Source organism: Populus euphratica, unplaced genomic scaffold (genome assembly GCF_000495115.2).
Source record: "Populus euphratica unplaced genomic scaffold, PopEup_1.0 scaffold195.1, whole genome shotgun sequence".
Taxonomy (NCBI): Eukaryota; Viridiplantae; Streptophyta; class Magnoliopsida; order Malpighiales; family Salicaceae; genus Populus; species Populus euphratica.
The window spans coordinates 360,453-384,281 of NW_011500076.1; the positions used below are offsets into that span (position 1 = coordinate 360,453).

Below are 23,829 nucleotides of genomic sequence, written 5' to 3' on the forward strand. Positions count from 1 at the left end.
GCTAAAATTAACATCATATATTTCACTATCGTCGCAGTACAAAAAAAAAAAACAGAAAACAAAATGTAATGGCTCTTCAAAATATATTTAAGGACACTTTTTAGCGTCGCTAAATATTTTAAACCCGCAGCAGAATTATCAACAATACGTAAAGGCAGGTTCATCTGCATCGATACTAGAGAGTTTTATTTGCTAGGACATGCCTTGTTGTTATATGATTTCTACTGTGTTTGATGTTGCATTTCAACAATATTTTAAAAAAAAAATTAAATTTTGAAACACTACAAAAACTAATAAAAAAAATGTTGAGACACTAAAATACAAGCTTCACTAGTAAAAAACCTACAAGTTGTAAGAACTCCACCTGCAACGCCAAACCCTAAGTATATATAAACTAACTCCCATCATCATTGCTTCTCTCTCTCTCTCGCTCACTTTCCAATCAGAACTAGAAAGACGATGGCTGAGGCACTTGTATCTCCGATCTTGGAGCAGTTAACCACGATCTTTGTTCAACAGGTATTTTTCTACCATCTGCAATAACCTGATTTACCTATCAGAGATAAGAAATATATATAAAGTTCAAGCCTTTTCTCTTCCTCTCATAAAAAGAACACTTTTAACTTGATTAAATAAAAATAATATTTTAAATCATGAAGTATATATTTCGATTTTACTTAAGAATCTTCTGTTTCTTGTTTTATTATTTTTCATAATTCCAAAAATAACATAAAGAAAATATATCATTCCAAATATAGGAAAACCGAAAAAGGCAAAACAAGAGTAGCCAATTCTCTTTAAACTGAACTATTTAAGGGTAAAATAATTAATAAAAAAGTTCAAAGGATTAGTGAGCGAGTATTTATATATAGAAGGAAAAATATCTATAGTTTAATGTAAAATAAAAACCAGATTTTATGTAGGTTCAAAGGAGAAATCCTTCTCTCGTGAGAACATTGAACTCTTTCCATACCCACACACGTACAGGTTTAACGTTTTACCATTTAAGATTCATTTTATACCTTCTTATACAGTAGCATAGTGCAGACTGATATCATCATCATGATGATAAAAAGAAAAAAGAAAAATTATTATTTCTAATAAATATTTTTATATATAAATTATTAATATAGTAAATGCATTTCACTATAAAATATATTAATACAAAATAGAAATGTTTCCTTTGCTTGAACTTCCTTGTCTTGTCTACACTAATAGGTACTGGAAGAGGTGAACCTAGTAGGGGGTGTGAAATTGGCATAGAAATGTTTCCGATGCTTAACGTTTCTTTTCCTTTGTACACTAATAGGTACAAGAAGAGGTGAACCTGGTAGTGGGTGTGAAGAAACAATGTGACAAGCTGAAAAGCAATCTCCTTGATATCCAATCTGTCCTTGAAGATGCAGATAGAAAACAAGTTAAGGATAAGGCTGTAAGAGATTGGGTAGACAAGCTCAAAGATGCGTGTTATGATATGGATGACGTGCTAGATGAATGGAGCACTGCAATTCTTAGATGGAAAATGGAGGAAGCTGAAGAAAATACTCCCAGCCGACAGAAGATACGGTGTTCATTCCTGGGATCTCCTTGCTTTTGTTTCAATCAAGTGGTTCGACGTCGTGACATTGCCCTGAAGATCAAAGAAGTTAGTGAAAAAGTGGATGACATTGCCAAAGAGAGAGCTAAGTATGGCTTTGATCTGTACAGAGCCACTGATGAACTCCAGCGACTAACAACTACCTCCTTTGTTGATGAATCAAGCGTGATTGGTCGAGATGGTGAAAAGGGAAATGTTGTGAGCAAGTTGGTGGCTGAAAGTAGTCAAGAAGCACGGGACGTGGATGTCATCTCTCTAGTAGGGCTGGGCGGAATTGGAAAAACTACTCTCGCCCAACTAGCTTTTAATGATGCTGAGGTTACGGATCATTTTGAGAAAAAGATATGGGTGTGTGTTTCAGATCCATTTGATGAGGTTAGAATAGCCAAAGCTATCCTTGAGCAGCTTGAAGGCAGACCAACGAATCTGGTTGAATTGCAATCCCTTTTGCAAGGGGTTTCTGAATCCATTAAGGGAAAGAGGTTCCTTCTTGTCCTTGATGATGTATGGACAGAAAATCGTGGACAATGGGAAAAACTGAAACCATCTCTCACAGGCTGTGCACGATGAAGCAGAATTCTAGTGACCACTCGTAAGGGCACTGTGGCAACGATTATGGGAACTGACCACCAGATCAATGTTGAGAAATTGTCTGAGGAGATATGCATGTCAGTATTCAATCATGTGGCATTCCAGAAAAGAAGCAAAGATGAGCGCGAAAGATTGACAGATATCGGTGATAAAATTGCTAACAAGTGCAAGGGCTTGCCGCTAGCTGCCAAGGTACTAGGAGGTCTAATGCAGTTTAAAAGAACAAGAGAAGAGTGGGAACGTGTTTTATCTAGCGAACTGTGGGGGCTAGATGAGGTTGATAGACTTGAGGTTGAAAGAGGAATATTTATACCTTTGCTTTTGAGTTACTACGATTTACCTTCTGTGGTAAGACAATGTTTCTTGTATTGTGCCATGTTTCCAAAAGACTACAAGATGGGAAAAGATGAATTGGTGAAGATGTGGATGGCTCAAGGTTACCTCAAGGAGACTTCAGGTGGAGATATGGAGCTTGTAGGAGAGCAGTACTTTCAAGTCTTAGCAGCGCGCTCTTTCTTCCAAGATTTTGAGACGCATTGGTTTGAAGGAATGAAATTCAAGATGCATGATATAGTGCATGATTTTGCCCAATATATGACAAAAAATGAATGTCTAACAGTGGATGTCAATACACTTGCAGAAGCAACAGTGGAGACTTCAATTGAAAGGGTTCGTCATTTAAGCATGATGCTGTCAGAGGAGACCTCTTTTCCCGTGTCCATTCACAAAGCAAAAGGTCTTCGCAGCCTCTTGATCGACACTAGAGACCCTTCGCTTGGAGCTGCACTGCCTGATTTGTTCAAGCAGTTGACATGCATCAGGTCATTGAATTTGTCAGGGTCTTTAATCAAAGAAATACCAGAAGAGGTAGGGAAATTGATACATTTGAGACACCTAAAGAAGATGCGAGTGACGCTGAAGAAGCACAACTCAAGAATAAGAAGCGCCTGCTTTGTTTGGTATTGGCTTTTGACGGAGAGAGAACAGAGTTGCAAGCGAATGAAGGCTCTTTAATTGAAGCTTTACGGCCTCCGTCAGACTTGGAAAATCTAACCATATATGGGTACGGAGGGTTGGAATTGCCAAATTGGATGATGACATTAACTAGATTACAGGTGCTTACACTCGGTCTTTGTACAAACGTGGAGGTCTTGCCTCCGATGGGTAGATTGCCCAACCTTGAATGCCTGGTATTGAGGTCGTTGAAGGTGAGAAGGCTGGATGCTGGATTTTTAGGTATAGAAAAAGATGAGAATGCCAGTATTAATGAAGGAGAAATTGCAAGGGTCACTGCTTTCCCCAAATTAAAACAACTTGAGATTCGGAATCTCAGAGAAGTAGAAGAGTGGGATGGGATTGAAAGGAGAGTGGGAGAAGAAGATGCCAACACAACTTCAATAATATCCATTATGCCACAACTTCGATGGTTGACAATTCGTAATTGCCCGTTGCTGAGAGCAGTACCAGACTATGTTTTGGCAGCGCCTCTACAGGAATTACACATAAGGAGTTGCCCCAATCTAAGGAAACGCTATGGGAAGGAGGAGGAGATGGGTGAAGATTGGCAAAAGATTTCTCACATCCCAAACATTTATTTTCGTTAGAACCTGCTTTGAGTGTATTATTATTATTATTATTTGCTTTGAGTGTATTAATTATATGTAAGCCTTACTATTTACTCTAAGTGACCTCTTTACTGTAATTGGATTTTATTTCCTCCTTGCAATTTACCCTCACATCCTCTCTCTCTCTCAACATATATAAAATAATATATAAGTGAGGTTCTGATCCAGTGATGGAAGCAGTTTATCTTTTTTTTTTTTGTATCTGGATTCAAACTTCACCATGCATGCCTGTCACTTCCGTGGTGCCTTACTTGCTTACTGGATTTGCAGAATGTTTGCAGGATGTTCTTACAGAATGTTCAATGAGCTGTGAGGATTAGTTGTGGTGCGCGTAAGCTGGTTCAGATATCCCATGTAAATAAAAAAAATATATATATGTAATTTATATGTTTATATTTAAAAAATAGTTAAGACCGACTGGAAGAGGTAATTTTTTTATTTAATTATTAAATTTTACATATTAAAAAATTAATCTAAGATGATATTATCTCTGGCTCACGTGAAGCTTATTCCTTACTTAAATTCTCCATATGCGGCTCTAAAAAAATTGATCGACGATGATATTCTCGTATCTATAATTAATCTAAGATGACATAATTATTTTTTAAAATATATACAGTTCTTTAAATATATTTTTCTAGTTCAAAAAATATAATAAAGTAAAAAATCTATATATACATGTAATTAAATAAATTAAAAAGCCCTTCTAAGAAAACACCTCCTTCTCCAATGTAAAGAGGACCAACCTGCCGTCATAAAAGCCCAATGTACTCCATTGTAAAGAGGACCAACCTACCGGAAAGCTAGTACAGATTGAGCACGCATTGGCTGCCGTTGGATCAGGCCAAACTTCTCTCAGAATCAAAGGTTGTTGCAATTTAAGCTCTCTATCTTCTTCTTCTTCTTCTTCTCATTTTCTTGTCATTTTCGAAGGTACTGTGTCGTTGATGGGTGCTTCGATGCTATGTTGATTTTATTATTTTTTTGGTGTTGTAGCGGCAAACGGTGTTGTTATTGCAACTGAGAAGAAATTGCCATCTATTTTAGTCGTTGAATCTTCTGTAAGTAAACATTTATTATTTTTTTATTTGTTTTGTTATGTTCTTTGGTTGAAATTCAAGAAACCCATTTGTTTTTTTGCGTTTTTTTTTTTGTGTTTTCTTCAGTGACATCGGTTGGTAGAAATCTGTTCAAATTCGGTGTAAATTTGTAATTTTTATTACTAATTTGAGCTTAGTGATTTGGGTTCTTGCCAATGAGGCGTTACTATAATAGTCAATGACTCTAAGATTGGGACTTTGAATGTTGGAGTGTGTAGATTTATATCCTCTTTAATCCCACATTGTATAAAAAGGCAGTGTTGGTCATTTTAAATCGTGTTGAATGAGGTGGAGATGGTTTGATTTTGGAGCCAGTTGATTGGTCTATTATTCTAATTTGCAAGATGGTATGTAACGGGAGTTGGTTGTTGATGGTATTTAATTGCTTCTTGTTTCAGGTTCAGAAAATACAGAATCTGACACCCAATATTGGAGTTGTCTACAGGTTTGTTTCTGCCTGCTTCTCAGTAATTAGGAAGTTCCATTTTTTAGCTTGTGTTTCTGTGGCCTTAACTATCGCTAAAATATCTGTCATGAATGATTGTAGCAGGCGGGTGTGTAGATTCAAAGCTCTCTTTATGTTTGGTGGGAAATTGTATAGTTTCTGCTGTTCTTATAGTGTCCTGATGAGTGTGAAATTTGACCCGGGGTGGTAAGTTGAGATAGAAGCATGCCTGCTTATAATCTGAACTTCAGTGGAACTCCTTTTAGGTCAATGTTCTTAATTGGTCTGGTTATGGACTTGACTTCCACACGTTGTACATGTACCCTGTTTCTGTTTCAACTGAAAAAAAGAGGGGGACAAATATGTAGTTCCTTATAAAAATAAAAATAAGGCATTCCTCTGTACTTGGGTTTGAAATAAGACATCTTGGCAATTTGGTTGCTCAATGAGCCACTTCTTACTAACTTGTGCAACTTATTACCTATGTCAAAATGGGTTGCTTTGCTGTACTTTTTTCTTAACAGTGCTGAATCACATGTATTTTGTTGCAGTGGAATGGGTCCTGACTTTCGAGTTTGGTTCGGAAAAGTAGGAAGCAAGCAGAGCAATATCATAGACTGTACAAGGTACCCATCTTCAAGATTTTCTTTATTATTTTGCTTCACATTCGTTCTTCAGCTTTTCTTTTCATGTCACTGATAAGTGATAAGGTTGCTAAATTTTCTTGGCTTATCTTATGAATGGGATATTTGCATCCTTTTGATGCCTCTAAACAAACTCATGTATATAATTTGTCTCATGCTTGATAACCTGGTTAAGATAATATATCTGGAAAGTAGGTATTGAGGTTTTCTATGTTACAAGACTTCTTATTAGTTGTCTTATTCCCAACAATGCCATTCTGACCCCCAAAACAGCTTAATTTTGCTTGAAATCCAAGAGATAAATATCCAATTACTATTTTATATCAATTCATTGTCATCTTTTGTTGTTAATCATGAAGGTTGTAACTTGTGAATTTGTATGATTGTAGGAACCAATTCCTTTCACACAACTTGTGAGGGAAACTGCTGCTGTCATGCAAGAGTTTACTCAATCTGGGTACCGGAACATCTTTTATACATTCAAAGTAGGTATTGATTTCCTTTGTAATTTAGATCTGAATTTTAATTTCCAAAGTTCATAACCGTAGCCCTTATTCTAATAAGCCAACAACTCTCTCCCCATGTTCCAGCATCAGCATGTCAACTCTTCATACTCTTATTCTTGAGGTTTAAAAATACTCTTCCTTTGTTTTTCCTCGCAGAGGTGTAAGGCCTTTTGGAGTATCTTTGCTAGTCGCTGGTTTTGATGACAAAGGTCCACAGCTGTACCAGGTGTCTTTGCTAGTCACTGTGTTAATGTCTGAAGTCATTAACTATTTTTTTTTTATCTGGATTATCCACTGCAGACAATGTGCTAGCCTAGTATTCTAGAAGCTGTAGGCCTTTGTGACTATCATGCACCCTTCTGTGTGCCCAGAGGGTTGATAAGTTTTCAACCTTTTGTTTTCTTGGTTGAGATTTGGATGGAATATGACTCACTTGTGTTGCCTTTTTAAAAATATGTTAGACTCTTGCACTCAAATCATAGTTCTTCTGATGATGTTATGTTTTGTATTTGTTTGGCTGGGTCGATCCATCAGGTTCCTACTTCTCATGGAAAGCCTCAGCAATGGGGAAGAATGTTTCAAATGCAAAAACATTTCTTGAGAAGAGGTATTTATTTGTTTTTGGTACCATGAAATGCATTGATTCTGCAAAAACTTCTAAACATCTTCATGGGTTCTCCTAGCTAGCAACAAATGTGTTTCCACCTCCAGCCATCAACTGCCAAACATATTCTTCATTCAAAGATCAAGGTACCTTCAATTTCCAACTGCCAGCTTACTTTGAGCTACTCCCCTCGTTCTTTATATAATTTATTGTATTTCATTTTCCCCATCCAAGAAGAATTGGATTGTCTGTTTTTTTTTTGAAAGAAAAAAGAAAAAAGAAAGTGAGAAAAAAAGAATTGAATGGACAGAAACATCGTAAATATTTTGGTCCTTTGTCCACATGTCTTCATTTGATTTGAACAACTATTATTTCCCCTAACTTAATATGTGCTCTGTAGATACACTGGAGCTTGATGATGCTGTACACACCATTATCTTGACACTAAAAGAGGGGTACATCACTTTAAAATTTCCTCCACTTTTTATTTTTGAATTTGAGCCGTGGTGTTTTTTACAAGGTTTGGTGTATAAAAAGTAGAAGAAAAATTCAGTAGGTTTAAAATACTTGCGCCATGCACTTGCACCCGGTTCATTACATAATTGATTGATATACTTGAAAATTCAGCCATTTAGGTATTGTGATTTTCTGCAACACATACTGAGTATCGTAGGTAAAATGAATTCTAGGTAACAGTATCTAGTTGGGGTCTTCAGCCTTGAGTACTTAAATTGGCTCTCAACACTTTAGTTAGTAGTTCAGGAGATTAAATTATGTGAGATGCTGTTTAAGTGAAAATGAATGAAAGTTTCTCAACCCAGTGTCAATCAAATGTACTTGCAGGTGCTTAAAGGTTCCTTTTCTTTCCTCTTAGTGATTTTAAGTTGTTAATTTGTCGAGTCTTGCTTCTATAATCAGAGTGATGGTGGACTAGTGAGCATAATCTTAGTATTTGCAAAGTGGTCAAAGAGAGATATAAATGAGCATTTTAAAGTTTCTTACAAGTTCTGAGTGCTTACAAGATTGTTTGTGTTGCAGATTTGAAGGGCAGATTTCTGGGAAAAACATTGAAATTGGGATAATTGGTGCTGGCAAGCAATTCAGGCATGCTCTTTCTTGACCTTTTTCCTTATTAAACTTGGTGTCACGTAATTTCAAGCTTAGGATGAGTTCCAGAAGTAACTTGCAGGATGCACATTTTTGTTAACACAGTTCATAACTAGATAAAATCTGATATCTAAAATCTTTTGGATCTCACCAATTTCATATATGGCCTTCCACTTGTGGTTTCAGTTTTGAAGTTGTGATTTTCACGCACCCTTGCTCTAGCTTCTGTCGGACAATTTACATATGGATCTCGTGTTCAAAATGGCCAATCCACTCTTTCTTTGGATGTTTAAGCTTCCTTGGAGAATTTATGTGTGGCATGACCATGGCAATCTTATCCCTTGTGCTTTCTTTCCTGCAGGGTACTAACTCCAGCCGAAATTGATGATTATTTGGCTGAAGTGGAATAGACATTGTATTTTTTGTCTAAAGTGGAGTTCTTCCCAGTATTGACGCCAATCGAGATCCTTGTGTTACTTTCCTCTGGAATTTGCTTGAATCAGTTGCTTTTAGCCGAAGTTTCCATTAATTCCATGTTTGTAGAACTGTGATGTGGAAATGTTAGAAGACTTCTCTCCAATCTTAGATGACAAGACTTCTCTCCAATCTTAGATGGCTTCTAAGTTTTGCATCAATATGATTTCCTGTATGATACGTTTGACAGACTTCTTTCAATGCTTTACCTGTAATATGGCCATTCTCATTTAATTCCAATGGAGCTCCGAAGAGGGAAAGAGACGGACCATGGAATATAGATATCGAATTAAAATGCTTACTTTATTTTTGGGTCCTTGTACTTGCCTCAATTTTTTCAGCTTACACTCTATTTCTTCAATTTGATCCTAGTCACACAAAAGTATTGCAGCCAAAACTACTGTTGTAAAAATGTAAATGCATGACGTAACCCTGTTTATATGAAGAGAATGGAAGTGTTCGCCCTTGAAATATGTTTTTGCTTGGAATTATATTAAAACGATATTTTTATTATTATTTTAAAAAATTAATATTAAGTCTGAAAATATAAAACAAATTAATTTAAAAAAAATAAAAAAATCACCTCAACCTCAATAAGCCTTTTAACCCTTTTAACAGCAGTTTTCGCTTTTGTAGCATGGAAACTACTGCTAGTAAATAGCAACTGAAGTGGCACTTCATAGCTTCGTCTTTGCAACGGGTCTCATGCTGGAGTTTTTGCTGTTAAATTATACTAATAATAATGACAATAATTTGTCCATTGTGTTTAAACAAATTAACATCTGATCTTCTTCTTTTTATTATTATTAAAAATGAACATTTTTAGAATTGATTATTCTAGCTATAAGCTACTGTCTCAATATAGAATCCCATGCAACCTCAGACACCACGAGGCTACAATAATGCTATTGTTTGACTCCTTAAGTTCGTTAGAGATATTTTGAGGCTTGTCCCTTAGTAAACAGAAAAAAACAGAAGCTGCTTTTGTCTGGCAGTGCTGGTCTTCACCCATGTAGTCCATTATCCAAGAAACACTCTTCACATATCTTCTTGCTCTCTGGATGTTTACAGATACCCAACTCCAAACTCCTCTTTTATGCTTTCATGTAAGTCGTATCCTTCCTTCCTCTCTTTCCTTATGCAATGCCACTGCTAATGCTGTTCATGCTGCCTTGTTATTTTCTGTATTTATTAACTTCAATTCTGGTGTTTCTCCTCTAGCTGGATAATATTGCTTTTTCATGGAATTTCTTGTTCTGGGAAATGGGTTTCAACGGAATTGCTATGTATCAACGTTCACTTGAGAGATTATGTCTAAATTGTTTTGTGTTCTTATTAGTTAAAACATTTTAGCATTTTGTTGGCTCTCATATATATTGAACGAGCAATCATCATTATCTGAAAAGTCTTACCGTGACTTAAGAAGTTATAAGATGATGGACCAGTTTTAGCTGTCAGGGTGCTATGCTTATCGTTGTTGAACTCTAACCAGTCTTCAACAGTTGTGGCCTTGTTTATCTTGCAAATTTTGATTTTTGTAGTTTAATCAGATAGATTAGACTAATATTTGATTCTGTAATGAAAATACAACCTATACTCACAGCAGTTAAGAATTATTGCGGAAGAAAGGGAGAAGATATTTGGTTTAGAAAGGGAAAGTTGACAACTTTTCTTCTTCTTTTTTAACTAGGTTTTCTGGTTTGCATTTCATGTGTTTGCTATTGTGATTAAAAGTAGTTTTAGTGTCTCTCTTTGTCCAATTATTTTGAAGTCTAAAGCATCCTTTATATGGATTTTATTTGGTTGCTTCCTCTGTGTAATGGCTTTAAATTAAGAGGTGTGTATGTTTGTTGCTGGCAATTGTGTGTTTACTTGATTAGTGTTTGCAGGTTGCTTGTTAGATGCACACTGAATCATATTTTTATAGAATCAAGAATCCGGAATGGTCATTTCAGACGCAGAGAAAAGAATTCCAGTATTGGAGATGTTAAAATGTGGAAAAGCGACAGGGTCTATATCGACAAACATGGCAAATGGCGAATCTTTGATCACAAAAAGATGTCCAGGAAACGATGTAATACGGAGTAATTCACTTTGTGCTCATACATATAACTGCTCAAGCACATATGGCTTCAATTATTAAGTCATCATTTATACCTAGGTGGCTCTTTGAGGGGACAAGGATGGAAATATGGATCAGGATTTGTTGATGGGATTTTCCCGGTGCTAAGTCCTGTTGCTCATCAGATTCTGAACTTTGTGCGGAAAGAAGTGGATCCGAATAATGTTTGGGCTGCTCTTGATACTCTTCCTGTCACTCACGAGACTTGGGATGATCTTATTAATGTAGCCGTCCAACTTCGTTTGAATAAACAATGGGATCCGATTGCATTGGTGAGTAAATCGTGCCTTATTTCTTTCATCGTGTAGGGTGGTAGGCGATGGATTAAACCACCTTGCAAGCACATATTTTTGTGGCAGGATGTTTGCACAGTATTTTTCTATTCAAACATTAAGACTGAATCCTCGATTGTTCAATGGATATTGTACAAGAGCTTCTTCCAGACAGATGTCATGTGCTACAATTTACTAATAGATGCTTATGGGCAAAAATCTTTGTACAAGAAGGCAGAAGAAACATATCTTGATCTTCTTCATGCCAGGTGTATCCCTACTGAAGACACTTATGCCCTTCTTATAAAGGCTTACTGTGCAACTGGATTGTTAGAAAAAGCTGAAGCTGCCTTTGTTGATATGCGAAAGTATAGCCTTCCTCCAAGTATGTGTTTACCAATTCATTTCTTCTTAGCTTTCAGGGGAATTGTATTTTCAAGAAGTTATTGGACTACATCAACCATTTCTTATAAATAAAAATTTCCTCAACTTTTAAGATTCTTTTCCTCAAAAATTGATTTTTTGTGGGGTTAAATTCGTTTTAAGTTTTGAAACCTCGCTCAATAATTGCACAGAGCTGTGTTTATTTTTTCTTTTCGGGGGTGAAGTATACTAAACGTAGGAAAAGAGAAGATTGGTTAATGGTCTGCATATTTCTTGTTGCTACTATAATAGTAGTGATAACTACTCCTTATCTACATCACCATGCTTAGAGATTGGTTGATTAAACCAAGAGGGACCCCTTGCTAATTTAGCGAGACCGGAACTGGATTAGGCTAGACTCTCCTGGATAACAAACTTGCTTCTGTAGCTTTCCTTTATGAGAATGCGTGGGTTATTTCTCTTCTTTTTGCGGTGGTCAAATACAGGGCATTAGTTCTGCTTTTGTGTTTCGTTCTCTTATTTACACGTCTCAGATTTTCATTTTTCAAGCTGTTCTGTTGATACACTTGCATGCACATTCAAGGAGTGAAAAGTGAGCGTATACTCTAATTTTGGCCAGGTGCAATTGTATACAATGCTTATATTGATGGGTTAATGAAGGCTGGAAACCCTCAAAGAGCAATTGAGATCTTTCAGCGATTGAAAAATGATGGCTGCCAGCCCTCTACTGACACCTATACACTGTTGATCAACCTTCATGGGAAGGTAAGCTCAGTGGTATTTGGTTTTGAATTATTCTGCAAATCTGATCTTCTTGAAATACCACTGGTCCCAGTAGAAAATTATGCATAACTCGTACGTCTACGAGTCTACAGTGATGCAACAAACAACTTGAAATATATGCATTCAATTCCAAACAATTATCAGACTAAATTCAAAGATATGGTTATTAATTCTGATAACCCTGGACAGCAGTGGTGTTTAGGATCCTTAAAAACTCATTTTGCTAATCTTTTTCCTGTACACAGGCAAGTCAATCTTACATGGCCTTGAAGTTGTTTAACGAAATGAGAAGTCAAAAATGCAGACCAGATATCTGCACATACACAGCTCTGGTGAACGCGTTTGCTAGAGAGGGACTCTGTGAGAAGGCAGAAGAAATATTTGAGCAGATGCAAGAAGATAAGCTTGAGCCTGATGTGTATACTTACAATGCGCTCATGGAAGCTTACAGGTTAGTATCATAGAATGATAGGGTGTTTCAATAATCTTTCAAAGAAAATAAAAAAGAATACTGGAGGTGCAGCTTCTTGCTTCCAAGAGATTCCCAATAAAACTGATGATATTTAACTATCTTGTCCTGACAGCCGTGCAGGTTTTCCTTACGGGGCTGCAGAAATATTTTCACTCATGCAGAGCACATGGGCTGCGAGCCGGATAGAGCTTCATATAACATCATGGTAGATGCGTATGGGAGAGCTGGTCTTCATGAGGGTAAGATGCTTGAACCAAATAATATCAATGTACTTTAATAAGTGAGAATTGGAGAAAGATTGAGCTTTGAGAATTTGGGAACAGTTGGAGCATGTAATGGTTTAAAAACGTTCGGATCAACTACGAACTTGAAGGGATCTATATTGCAACATTTGGATTATATTTTGGAACAGTGTTCAATTCTATTCTGGAGATCTGCCATAATCTTTCTAAGATTTCCTAGGAAACAAGATAAAGTTGTATGAGATATTATCAGGCTATCAGCATTTCATCCATTTGCAACACCTTTCCTACTTGGAAGAAGTTCCTCTTGTTTTTCGTATATGCTCCTCGTAATTTTGGCTTAATGATTTGGCTGCTCCTATTTGATTTTTAGATGCTCAAGCAGTATTCAATGAGATGAAGCGACTAGGAATAACCCCTACAATGAAATCACACATGCTACTTCTCTGTGCCTACTCGAGAGCAAGAAAGTGGATAAATGCGAAGAAATTGTTAACCAGATGTGCGAATCTGGGCTTGAACCAGACACGTTTGTCCTCAACAGCATGATGCACTTGTATGGCCGGCTTGGCCAATTTGGAAAGATGGAGGAAGTTCTGACTGCAATGGAAAAGGGACCTTATGGAGCTGATATCAGTACATACAACATCTTAATCAACATATATGGACGAGCAGGATTTTTCGAGAGAATGGAAGGTATTTTCCAATCACTTCCAACCAAAAATCTGAAACCTGATGTTGTGACTTGGACTTCAAGATTGGGAGCCTACTCTAGAAAGAAACTATACGCAAGATGCTTGGAAATCTTTGAAGAAATGATTGATGCTGGATGTCACCCTGATGGAGGAACTGCCAAAGTACTTCTATCAGCATGCTCAAGCGAAGATCAAATTGAACAGGTTACCACTGTAATCAGAACAATGCATAAGGGCATGGAGGCTGCTCTTCCTGCATGATTAATGTTCCTTGGTCAGGTCCATAAAACTCAAAAGAAAAGGATTTCAGTTATTAGGATGTAATTTAACAATTAATGTGATTCATATTTATATTATATCAAACCTCCAAACTCTTGTATTAGGATGGAATACTATTATAGGAAATGATTTTTTACAAAAATAAAAGGCACCTTTCCATGTTAAATATGTGGATGAAATTTGACTATGATAAGTTGTTATTGAAAATAATTGTTTTCTCAAATGTCCACACATAAGAAGAGTATTCAAAAAATAAATAGTTTCACTTTAATGATTTCTTTTTTCAAATTTTATGAAATATTTGCATTATGTTCTCAATTTTTTTTATTACCAAATACTATATTATGCAAATGAAGTGAATGCATGTGCCAAAATGATTAGTTATTTATAAGAAAAAAAAATATTTAAATCTTTTTAAATACTATAAAATGTTACACTATAACAAATTCAAATTCATTTTTACACGAAGTTATTAAATTTTATTTGATCATTATTATTTGATATAGTACTCAGATTATTAATTTGACAGATTAATTTAGTTAACTTGAATTAATATAAAATAATATTATTTTAATTTTTTAAAAAATATTTTTATAATAGTATCTTAGAATTATTTAAAAAAAAACAAAAACAAAAATTTAAAATCGCGTGAAACTCTTGGAACGCAATTACAAACTGCTCTAAATCATCAAGGATCCATCATCTCTAAATCATCAAAAACAAAGAATTATTTTTCCAAGAATTGCATGGAAATCTCAACAAATTGAAAATTTCATTTCCAAAGAGTTGCAAGGAAACTCTACCATAATTTACCGTCAAAGGAAAACATCTCCCACCGGCAGCCCACTGGCCCCATCCGAGGGCCCTCACCGAGCACCAGTCACTAGCTAGTAGGGCCACCAGGAATGGTCAGCACTCACCAACTCTCGCCTTAATGGGTTTGTTGACACATTGACCAGATTATTATTTAAAAAATAAAATAAATAAATTTTTATTATAAAAAATTATAATAAAAAATTTAAAGAAAATAAATAGAAAATACTGTAATAATCTATAGTATTTTATAAAAAAATTTACAGTTATAATTTTTAATAATTTTAATATTAAAAAAATTAATAATTTTTTTTTTAAAAAATAGCATATTTTAAAATGCCCTAAAAAATATAAAAATTAAAAAAGTATAATAAGAAAAAAAAGGATGGGGGAGAGCTACAGTAATTTCTTCCCCACTTTTAGCGTATCAGTTAATAATTATCTTTGCCAAATTGAAGTACTTAATTAAAAAAACAAACTACTTGGCATTTATTCTATCAAATGCAGCTGTGATATACCTTTCTCACATCCTTTCTCATCTAAAGGCATCATCTAACTATCAAAGGGTCTATCTGCCTTCAAACAAGCCACTGATCCCGATGCTTCCTCCATTCATTTGCAATTGCCATCCTAGTGAAGATCAAGCAACTGTTTTCTGCAATTCACAACAAGAAATTCTTAAACCTCAGTTTCAGTGGATTAAATCCTAATAAATGAGAGAATGGTAGACTTGAAAGCTAAACCATTCATCTATACGAGATGATACCCATCGATTTTGTGGATTAAATCCAAATAAAGTTATCTAAACCTAACACAAAATATCTTCAACAATAAATATGATTTCTGCTAGTGAAAGGCAAACCCCCTAGCACCTGTACTTTCTAAATGCCATCATAGCCCCATTCAAAGAACTTCCAGACATAGGATTCTTCAGAGTTCAGACCAATAGTATTAATAACCATATATTTTATATACCTTTTTTCTGTAAATGGATTGAACTCATTTGTAATCTATTCTTGAGTTGGATTTTATTTCCTAGTTACCATTTATTCCATCAAATGCAGCTGTGACTTTCTCTTTAGCATTCTCTCTGTTATTTTTTATTTTTTTTTATTTTTATAAAAGACACCACTTTGCGTCCCCTAACCAGAAACAACTAAATCAAATCATAATTGTTGGATTTGTCAAAATACAAACATAATTCATGAAAAATAAACTCAAGATGTCATGCTTTGTGAGCTTGAAAGGGTTGGATGTTGGATTTATAGGTATAAAAAGTGTTAACGAAGGAGAAATTAAAAGGACTTCGGATTGAGAGTCTCGAAGAAGTAGAAGAGTGGGATGGAATTGAAAGGAGAGAGGGAGAAGAAGATGCCAACACAACTTCAATAATATCCATTATGCCACAACTTCGAGATTTGGAAATTATCAATTGCCCGTTGTTGAGAGCACCACCAGACTATGTTTTGGCAGTGCCTCTACTGTCATTACGCATAAGTGGTTGCCACAATCTAATGAAACGTTACGGGAAGGAGGAGATGGGTGAAGATTGGCACAAGGTTTCTCATATCCCGAACATTTATTTTTCTGAACTGGGAGTAGGTAAATTCTTCTGCCAGTGTTAATTCTTAATAATTCAATTTCGTAGAGATTTTAATTTTATTTTTTAACAAATCTATTTTCTGCTCTCCATTTTTTCATGGGAAAAAAAGAGATACAAGTTAATTAACTTTGTTTTTTTTATTTAATAATTCTTGTTTTGGTTATTTTACCATTACATGATATATTTAATTTGTGCATTTGAAGATTTTCCAGGTGATATTATTTTTGGAATCAAATGGAAGATTTTGTTAACCATTCATTGGGTTGTTTTGGTTATGACATGGTTGCTTGTGGTCCGTGTTTGACAGTTTGGTCTTAGAAGATACTTCAGAGCTACTTCAGAGTTTGGTAAAGTGCCGATTTGGTTCTGAGTGTATTAATTATTTGCTTTGGTGTTTGGTAAGGTTTTGAGAGAAGATACTCTATCGTAAAATAAGATGTAAACCTTGTTTACACGGAGGATTTCATTCAATGCTGTGTTAAGCACCGTATATATGTTTCATATGCCTCTTGACTGTAATTGGATTCAAATCATTTGTAATCTATTGCTGACTTTGGATTTTATTTCCTACTTACCATTTATTCTATCAAATGCAGCTGTGATATACCTTTCTCACATCCTCTCTTTTTTTTAAAAAAAAAAAACAGATGCAGCAGCGGGTATGGAACCCCTGTGAAAAAAGGGGATGCAAGGGAGGAGGTTCCTGGTGCAATGGGTATGGAACCTTGTGAAAAGGAAATGCTTTGGGCCTGATGCCATGGATTAGATTTGTGCTAATGTACATGATTTTCCATAATTTATTCAACTGCATCTCGCTTCGACATCTGAAAAGACAGGATGAGACCTGATGCTTCCTCCATTCATTTGCCATTGCCATCCTAGTACTGTAGATCAAGCAATCCCTGGTTGATTTTAACAATTTATCACAATTTAATGAAGGGCTCGAATCAAGCCAGTGATCTTGTGAGGGAAACTACTGCTGTCATGCAAGAATTCACTTCATCTGGGTTCAATCTCCAGATTTCCTCTGCCATCCTAGTTTAGATCAAGCCATCATTTGTATGGTTGATTTTCACAATTTATAACAATTTAATGATACCAGTAAGAAATGGGGCGATTGAATCACTGCATTACATAGTATAACGATGATCATCAGGAATATAAAATAAAAATTCTTCTCGGCTGGAGTGAAGAGGGTATTAACTAATACATGGTTTCTAGTTCAAGAGCCAACATCAAAATTACAAGATTATGAGATTTGCCGCTTCTATACAGGCTATTTATTTTTATAAACTCCTCGTCCTTGAGAGGATGATGGGCTAAACTAGGTTGTTTTTTATTTTCTCCTGTGAAATTTGTGCATGCCATCATCTAGGCTCAACCACATTAACCATTCCCTGCCGGTACCGAGCTGGTCAAGAACATTTGAAAGGGGAAAAGACACGAAAACAGTCCATTTTCTCAACTGCGTCCCATAAAAAATCACGCTATTCATGTGATTTGTGATTTATAATCTGAGCTGATTTGATGGATATAGTTCAAAATCTAGTTTATTTTTCTTTTATTTTTTTAAATAATATTATTTTGATTTAAAAAAATACAAATTAATACTAGTTAATTCATGTAACTCGTAACCTGATTTTTAATAACTCTTGATTTATGATTAGAAAAAAGAAACAACAACAGAGGTATCGTATCATCCTCCACCTCTAACCTCATATGTTGTTCTTGCCACGTGGATGCTTATTCATTATTTAAGCTTAACTTAAACTTTTTTGTTTTGAGTTATTCTCAGGGTACATTACGAGGATCGAATTTATTTTAAAAAAACATTATATGAATTTATTTTTAAAATAGATTATTTTTTTGTATTTCTCTCGGTCAAATTATATTTATATTATTAATATTTTTTTTAAATTCCAAGTAACCAATCAAACAAATGGCATCCTAAAATATATTTTTTACTTGGATTATTTAAATTTTTTTAATACTTTCCCAAAATTATCTAAAACCATCAATTTTAGTATTTTTCCAGTAAAAACGGTTTCAAATAATGTTTTTAAAAACACTCCAAATGGTATAAGAAAAGGACAAGTATGACAAGGACACAAGGGAGGGGAATCAAGCGATGAAGACGTTTTCGAATCTTGACACGTGTTTGTCTCCTGGGTCTCGGTCGTCAAACTCTTTGATGAGAAGAATTGGGGATTCGCCACTCAGGTTGTTAGTTCATTAATTAAATCATCTTGACTAATTGACCATACGACCGTTGTTTGCTTTACAAAAGTAAAAATATATTTTTTTAAATGATTTTTATTTAAAAATATATTAAAATAATATTTTTAATTTTAAAAAAAATATTTTTAATATCATTGTATTAAATAATATAAAGATATATAAAAAATTAAATTAAAAAAATTAAATTTTTAAAAAACATAATCTCAAAAACATTACCAAACCAAATCCTAAGCACATACTATATTTCTGAGAAAATATATGTAATTGTTGTCTCCTTCATTTATGGTAGCACCGTGGCACATTTAACTAGATGTTTCTCATTACTCATTTATTTATTAAAAAATATTTTTTAAAAAATATTTAAAAAAAAACAAATTATTTTTTAATATTTACTAGTATAATGAAAAAGAAGTTAGAAAATACTTTTTAATATTTAATTATCTCATGAAAAATAAGTTGAAAAATAATTTATTAATATTTTTTTAAGTTTATTAAAATAATGAGAAATAAATCTTATAAATTAAAAGGTTAAATGAAAATGATATTGAAAAAAAATTAATTTTATAAATTATCTCAAATAAAATAAAAAATAATAAAAATCAAAACTAATATATAAAAAAATTAAAAGACGATGAAATCAAAATAATAAAAATTATAATTTTATAAATTATTTCAAATAAAATAAGTAATAATCAAAAGAATAAAAAATTTTAATTATAAAAATAATAATTATAAAAATAAAATTATATATTATAAATTTAGGATGAGTCTATAAAAATAATCGACAGAACTCATTCCTCATGCAATCTCTCTTAAAACCTCGCAAAACAGCCCTAAAAGCCCCACCTCTGCTGCATGCAGCCTTCGACCTTTGCCCTTTCATTTTTATTTTATCGATAACAGTTTGCTCACTTCCCTTTTTTTTTCTCCTTTACGCCATCAACACCGTTGAACCAAGACAATAACCTCCACCTTGTTTGGGGGATAGTAATATCAACAATTTTTTCATGGGATTTTTATTTTTCATTACTTTGTTTTGAGATCGTATCTTATTTTTTAATGAAATATTTTTTTATCTCTTTGTTTTTTTTAAGTTAATAGATGTTTAACATTTTATTTAATGAAATATTTTAATTAAACTTTAACATACAAAATTAAAACTAATCAATCCTAAAAATTAAAAGTTTTGATTATAAAAATGATTTGATGTGTATTAAAATAGCATGGAAAAACAATATAAATTGATTAAATAAATTTTGAGATCATATATAAATTTGAACCATATATCATGAAATTGAGTTTTAGCAATATGTATAATAAGTATAATAATTTATTTGATAATGATAGAGTTACGAGTCCAAACCATTATATTAGATAAAATCAAAATTTATCAATTCTACCTTACGTTCCTTGAAATAAAAAGAAAAACTATATTTGTTCATTTTTTTCACAATTCTCAAAAAATAAATCCTTTTGCTGTTACAGTATAAACCTCACATAATCTCTCTTTTTTTATAAAAAAAAAAAAACCTAGATTTAGATCATACCCCAAGCTGGGGTGCAATTGAGAAATTTTTTTTGTTAAAAAGATGAAAACGTTAACAGAATCAATAGTAAACAGAATATTGAAAACGGAGACCCAACAATTGAAATAGGGTCAAAAGTGAAAAAAAGTCCTAGACCAAGAGCATCTAAAAAAACTTTGAAAAAAATTGTGCGAAGGGTCAAAAGTAGAACAAACCCTAACAAAAAGGGTTGAGAGATTTTAATTGAGAAAAGACACAACAAATATTATAAGATGATGATTGGGGGCATGAGTGCAAAAAAGAAGGAAAAAGAAACAAAAAATCGAAGAACAAATAACTTTCCACACATAATAATCCTTTGGAAGACCTCGAGTGTTTCGCCTTTGGAACTCCAAATGGCATGTCATTCTCAGTAGAAGCACACAACCAGGAGTAGACTGAAAAGCCACAATAATATAGGGAGTGAATTGAAATGTTAGAAACAGTACAGGGACTGAAACAAAACTCAACCCTCATCACCAAACCCTAAGTACATAATCTAACTAAACCAGCAGCCTCCTTCCCCTCACACTCGTCTCTCTCTTTCTCAGTTCATCCTATTGTCATTGTCTCTTTTTTAAAAATAATTAAATTAAATTAAATAGACAAATGGCAGAGGCACTTGTATCGTCAATTTTCGAGCAGTTAAGCACGGTCGTTGCTCAACAGGTAATTACTTGTATACAATTTGCAATGATCTAATTGACCCCTTACATGAGTAAGAAATATAAAAATGAAGTCTCTTTTTCTTCCTTTATAAGAAAAATAAAATAAAATATCAAATCCGCAGATCTAGATTTAGATTTTATTAAAGAAATTTCTTTTCATTGTTTTATTGTTTTTCATATTTCTGGAAATAATCTAAAACAAATATTCATAGAAGGAAAAAGGAGGAGTTGTTGATCCTCTCATTAATCTGTAAAATAATCAATCAAATGTTAAAATAATTAGTGAGTGTTATAAAGGAAGAATATTTCCACTTTAAAACTATAGTTCACATAATCTTTTTATAATGGATTTATTTCCAAATAGACTTCACAAATACCAACAAATATCATCAACACAAAACCTTGCTACCCTCTATGATGGCTAAGTGCAGGATATCTTCCTCAGCAGCAGCAAGAATTTGGTATGTGTTGATAAATCAGAGTAATTCTATACAGTCATCCTACTCAATAAAGTTCTGGAAATTGACATGTTTGTTCACAATATGATACAAGTGTTGATCAATAAGCCAGGAGACAGATTTTCAGGCTCTAGATTATCCCTTAATCAGACAAATGGCAGAGGCACTATGGGAGACAGATTTTCAGGCTCTAGATTATCCTCATCAAACAAATTTTGGGAAGATTTAGCACCAAATTCTCAAACACCGAACAATAAAGATTATCCTTGTATGCCCAAATCGCAAGCCAAAAACCTCAGTTTCTTTTGTCTCAAAGACAACAGTTAAATCGACCAAGTTTCCAAGAAGCAGTAAATAATTTCATCTACTTGAAGCCTCAATTCACCTTGGCGAAAATAAACAGTTGCCCGTGGTGGAAGAGACATATGAGAAGTTAAACAACTAGAAATCCCTTGATTGTGTTCTTCCCCTTCCTTTCGGGGAAAGGGGTGTATTTTTAATACAACTATATTCTGTTTAATGCAGAATATAAACCATAACATGGGAACATTCTATCACTTACTTTCTCATAAAAAAAATATAGATATTTAAATTGTTAATATAAAATTATTTATACTTCTTGATAATTTATATAATGTTTATTATCTCCTGTCTATAATAAAACATGATTATTTATTAAAATTGAATTCTTGATTTGAACTATTATGTATTTATGAAGTAATAACTTTTTATTTAATTGATTGTATGAGTTTAATTTATTGTATGAGTTGAGCCTTTAAAAAATAATTTTGTTTATTTAATTATGATTCTATAATATACTAGTTAGAATATCAATATTAATAATATAATATTAGTCTTTATATACATATTATTTTAGTTAATCAGGGAATCACCAATCTATATGAACTCATAATCCCAATAGTCTAGAGCTATATATTCATTGTATTTTAATTATTTTAATTTTTTGATGAGACTTATTATAATTTATGAAATTCTCCTATAAAGAAATGAAGCTAAATTTGTGTGTGTAGAGAGAGAGAGCGCGTTCTACAATTGATGTAATTGTCAAAAGACAATCATAATTCATGAAAAATAAACTCATGATGTCATGCTTTGCGAGCTTGAAAATTCGACCTTCAATGGAGGTCGTGATGGCACATGGTGGAACAGTGACGACGCATGCCGGTGCATGAAGAGTTTGCCAACTAGAAAACGAAAACGAAAGATGGAATGTGCCTTGGTGAAGAAATCTGCAATCTGCAAGGAAGAAGGAACAAAAGGCAAAGCAATGGTGTCATGCTTGAGATGATGACGAGTAAGATGACAATCGATTTCAATGTGCTTAGTTCGCTCATGAAAAATCGAGTTGTTAAGGCAAAATGAGGCAAATTTTTTTGATGATTTTGGCTCTCTAAAAGGCTAATATATAAGATATCAAGTATTAAAAAAAGCCATCATAAAACAAACAAATAATGGGTACGTGCACACTGCATTTGCCAAGTCATTATTAATGTTTAAAATAATTTGAAATAAAACCCATTCTAGATAATCTCTTTTAAATGATAATGATTTTTGGTTATATATTAATTTTGGAAGATGTTTTTCTCATCTATCTATAATTTTTGTCTATTATATAAATAAACTATATTTTTAAAAATAAAAAATATTTATTTTAGATGATATTTCTAATATGTGTTGCCTTATATATTATTCATGTTTTTTTTATTTTATTCAATCAATTTAATATGTTTGTCTATTTTTATTATCCTTTGATTAAATTAGAAAAAACAATTGATAAAAAAATTAGTAAATATGATCAAGTAAATGTCTTATCTTACAAAATTAAATATTTTGATATGCATCTATCTTTTAGTTTTTTAAATTTCATTTTTAGGTTTTTTTAGTGATTATTTATTTGTTTATTGTTTATTAGCGCGCATAGCTCTCATTTTATTTAATTATAAGCACAAAAATGCATTGAAAAAACATGCATATACAATCCTTTTATAGAAAATAAAACAATTTGACCCAAGATGAACCACAACTCACATAACTAGTATGAACCACAACTCATATTTGAATGCATAAATAACTATATTTGTAATAATTTTTTTTTGATAAAATGATTAAAATAAATATAGTCAAATATTCGATTACAAACATGATTATAAAAATTCTAATATTCTTTTTTATTTTGATCAACCTCACAGAATATTTTAAAAAATAGACTATGATAATTATTAAAAGTCATCTAATAATATTGTGAAATTGCAATGTATATATTGCGCTCCACAATTATAATAGCTATGAATTCTATCTTTTATCTAATGAAATCCTTTATTCAAATAAAATATATTTTAATTCACGCATCTAGCAAATTTTAGTGCAATAATTGTGCATTAGCATTACATTATGTACGAGTCATTTTATTTTAGGGAGTTTATTATATATAATTTGTATATAATTAACAATATAAATATATTAATTGCAATTGAGAAAAAGTTTAATAAAAATGATTTACTCTATTAATTGCTAAAAATTA

The 23,829-nt window shown here is 33.1% G+C and overlaps 3 protein-coding genes and 2 pseudogenes across 5 annotated transcripts in view; all 5 read left to right on the forward strand.

Annotated features, from left to right (window-relative positions):
• The window catches only part of LOC105108665 (putative disease resistance protein RGA4), a 38,420-nt gene extending 34,551 nt beyond the window's left edge, over positions 1-3,869 (forward strand). The window contains exon 5 of one of the 2 annotated variants that reach the window (XM_011003070.1): positions 3,769-3,807. In XM_011003070.1, coding sequence (XP_011001372.1) covers positions 3,769-3,792 — 24 coding nt within the window. In that variant the 3' untranslated portion in view covers positions 3,793-3,807. Of the gene's footprint in view, positions 1-3,768; positions 3,808-3,841 lie in introns of those variants that run through there. The other variant, XM_011003066.1, reaches the window with a different exon arrangement.
• On the forward strand, positions 400-2,254 carry LOC105108664 (putative disease resistance protein RGA4). Its single transcript, XM_011003065.1, has 2 exons — positions 400-519; positions 1,310-2,254. The coding sequence occupies exons 1-2, from the start codon at positions 460-462 to the stop codon at positions 2,165-2,167; spliced, it is 918 nt and encodes a 305-aa protein (XP_011001367.1). The 5' UTR covers positions 400-459; the 3' UTR covers positions 2,168-2,254.
• A 422-nt stretch (positions 3,870-4,291) lies between the features above and the next one.
• LOC105108670 (proteasome subunit alpha type-2-A-like) lies at positions 4,292-9,009 on the forward strand (annotated as a pseudogene).
• Positions 9,010-9,648: 639 nt separating this feature from the next.
• The window catches only part of LOC105108659 (pentatricopeptide repeat-containing protein At2g35130-like), a 33,838-nt gene continuing 19,657 nt past the window's right edge, over positions 9,649-23,829 (forward strand). Inside the window, exons 1-6 of one of the 2 annotated variants that reach the window (XM_011003058.1) lie at positions 9,649-9,799; positions 10,583-10,767; positions 10,855-11,087; positions 11,175-11,472; positions 12,091-12,236; positions 12,500-12,705. In XM_011003058.1, the coding sequence (XP_011001360.1) occupies positions 9,798-9,799; positions 10,583-10,767; positions 10,855-11,087; positions 11,175-11,472; positions 12,091-12,236; positions 12,500-12,705 (1,070 nt within the window). In that variant the 5' untranslated portion in view covers positions 9,649-9,797. The remainder of the gene's footprint in view (positions 9,800-10,582; positions 10,768-10,854; positions 11,088-11,174; positions 11,473-12,090; positions 12,237-12,499; positions 12,706-23,829) is intronic. The other variant, XM_011003059.1, reaches the window with a different exon arrangement.
• Positions 13,006-14,108, forward strand: LOC105108662 (pentatricopeptide repeat-containing protein At2g35130-like; annotated as a pseudogene).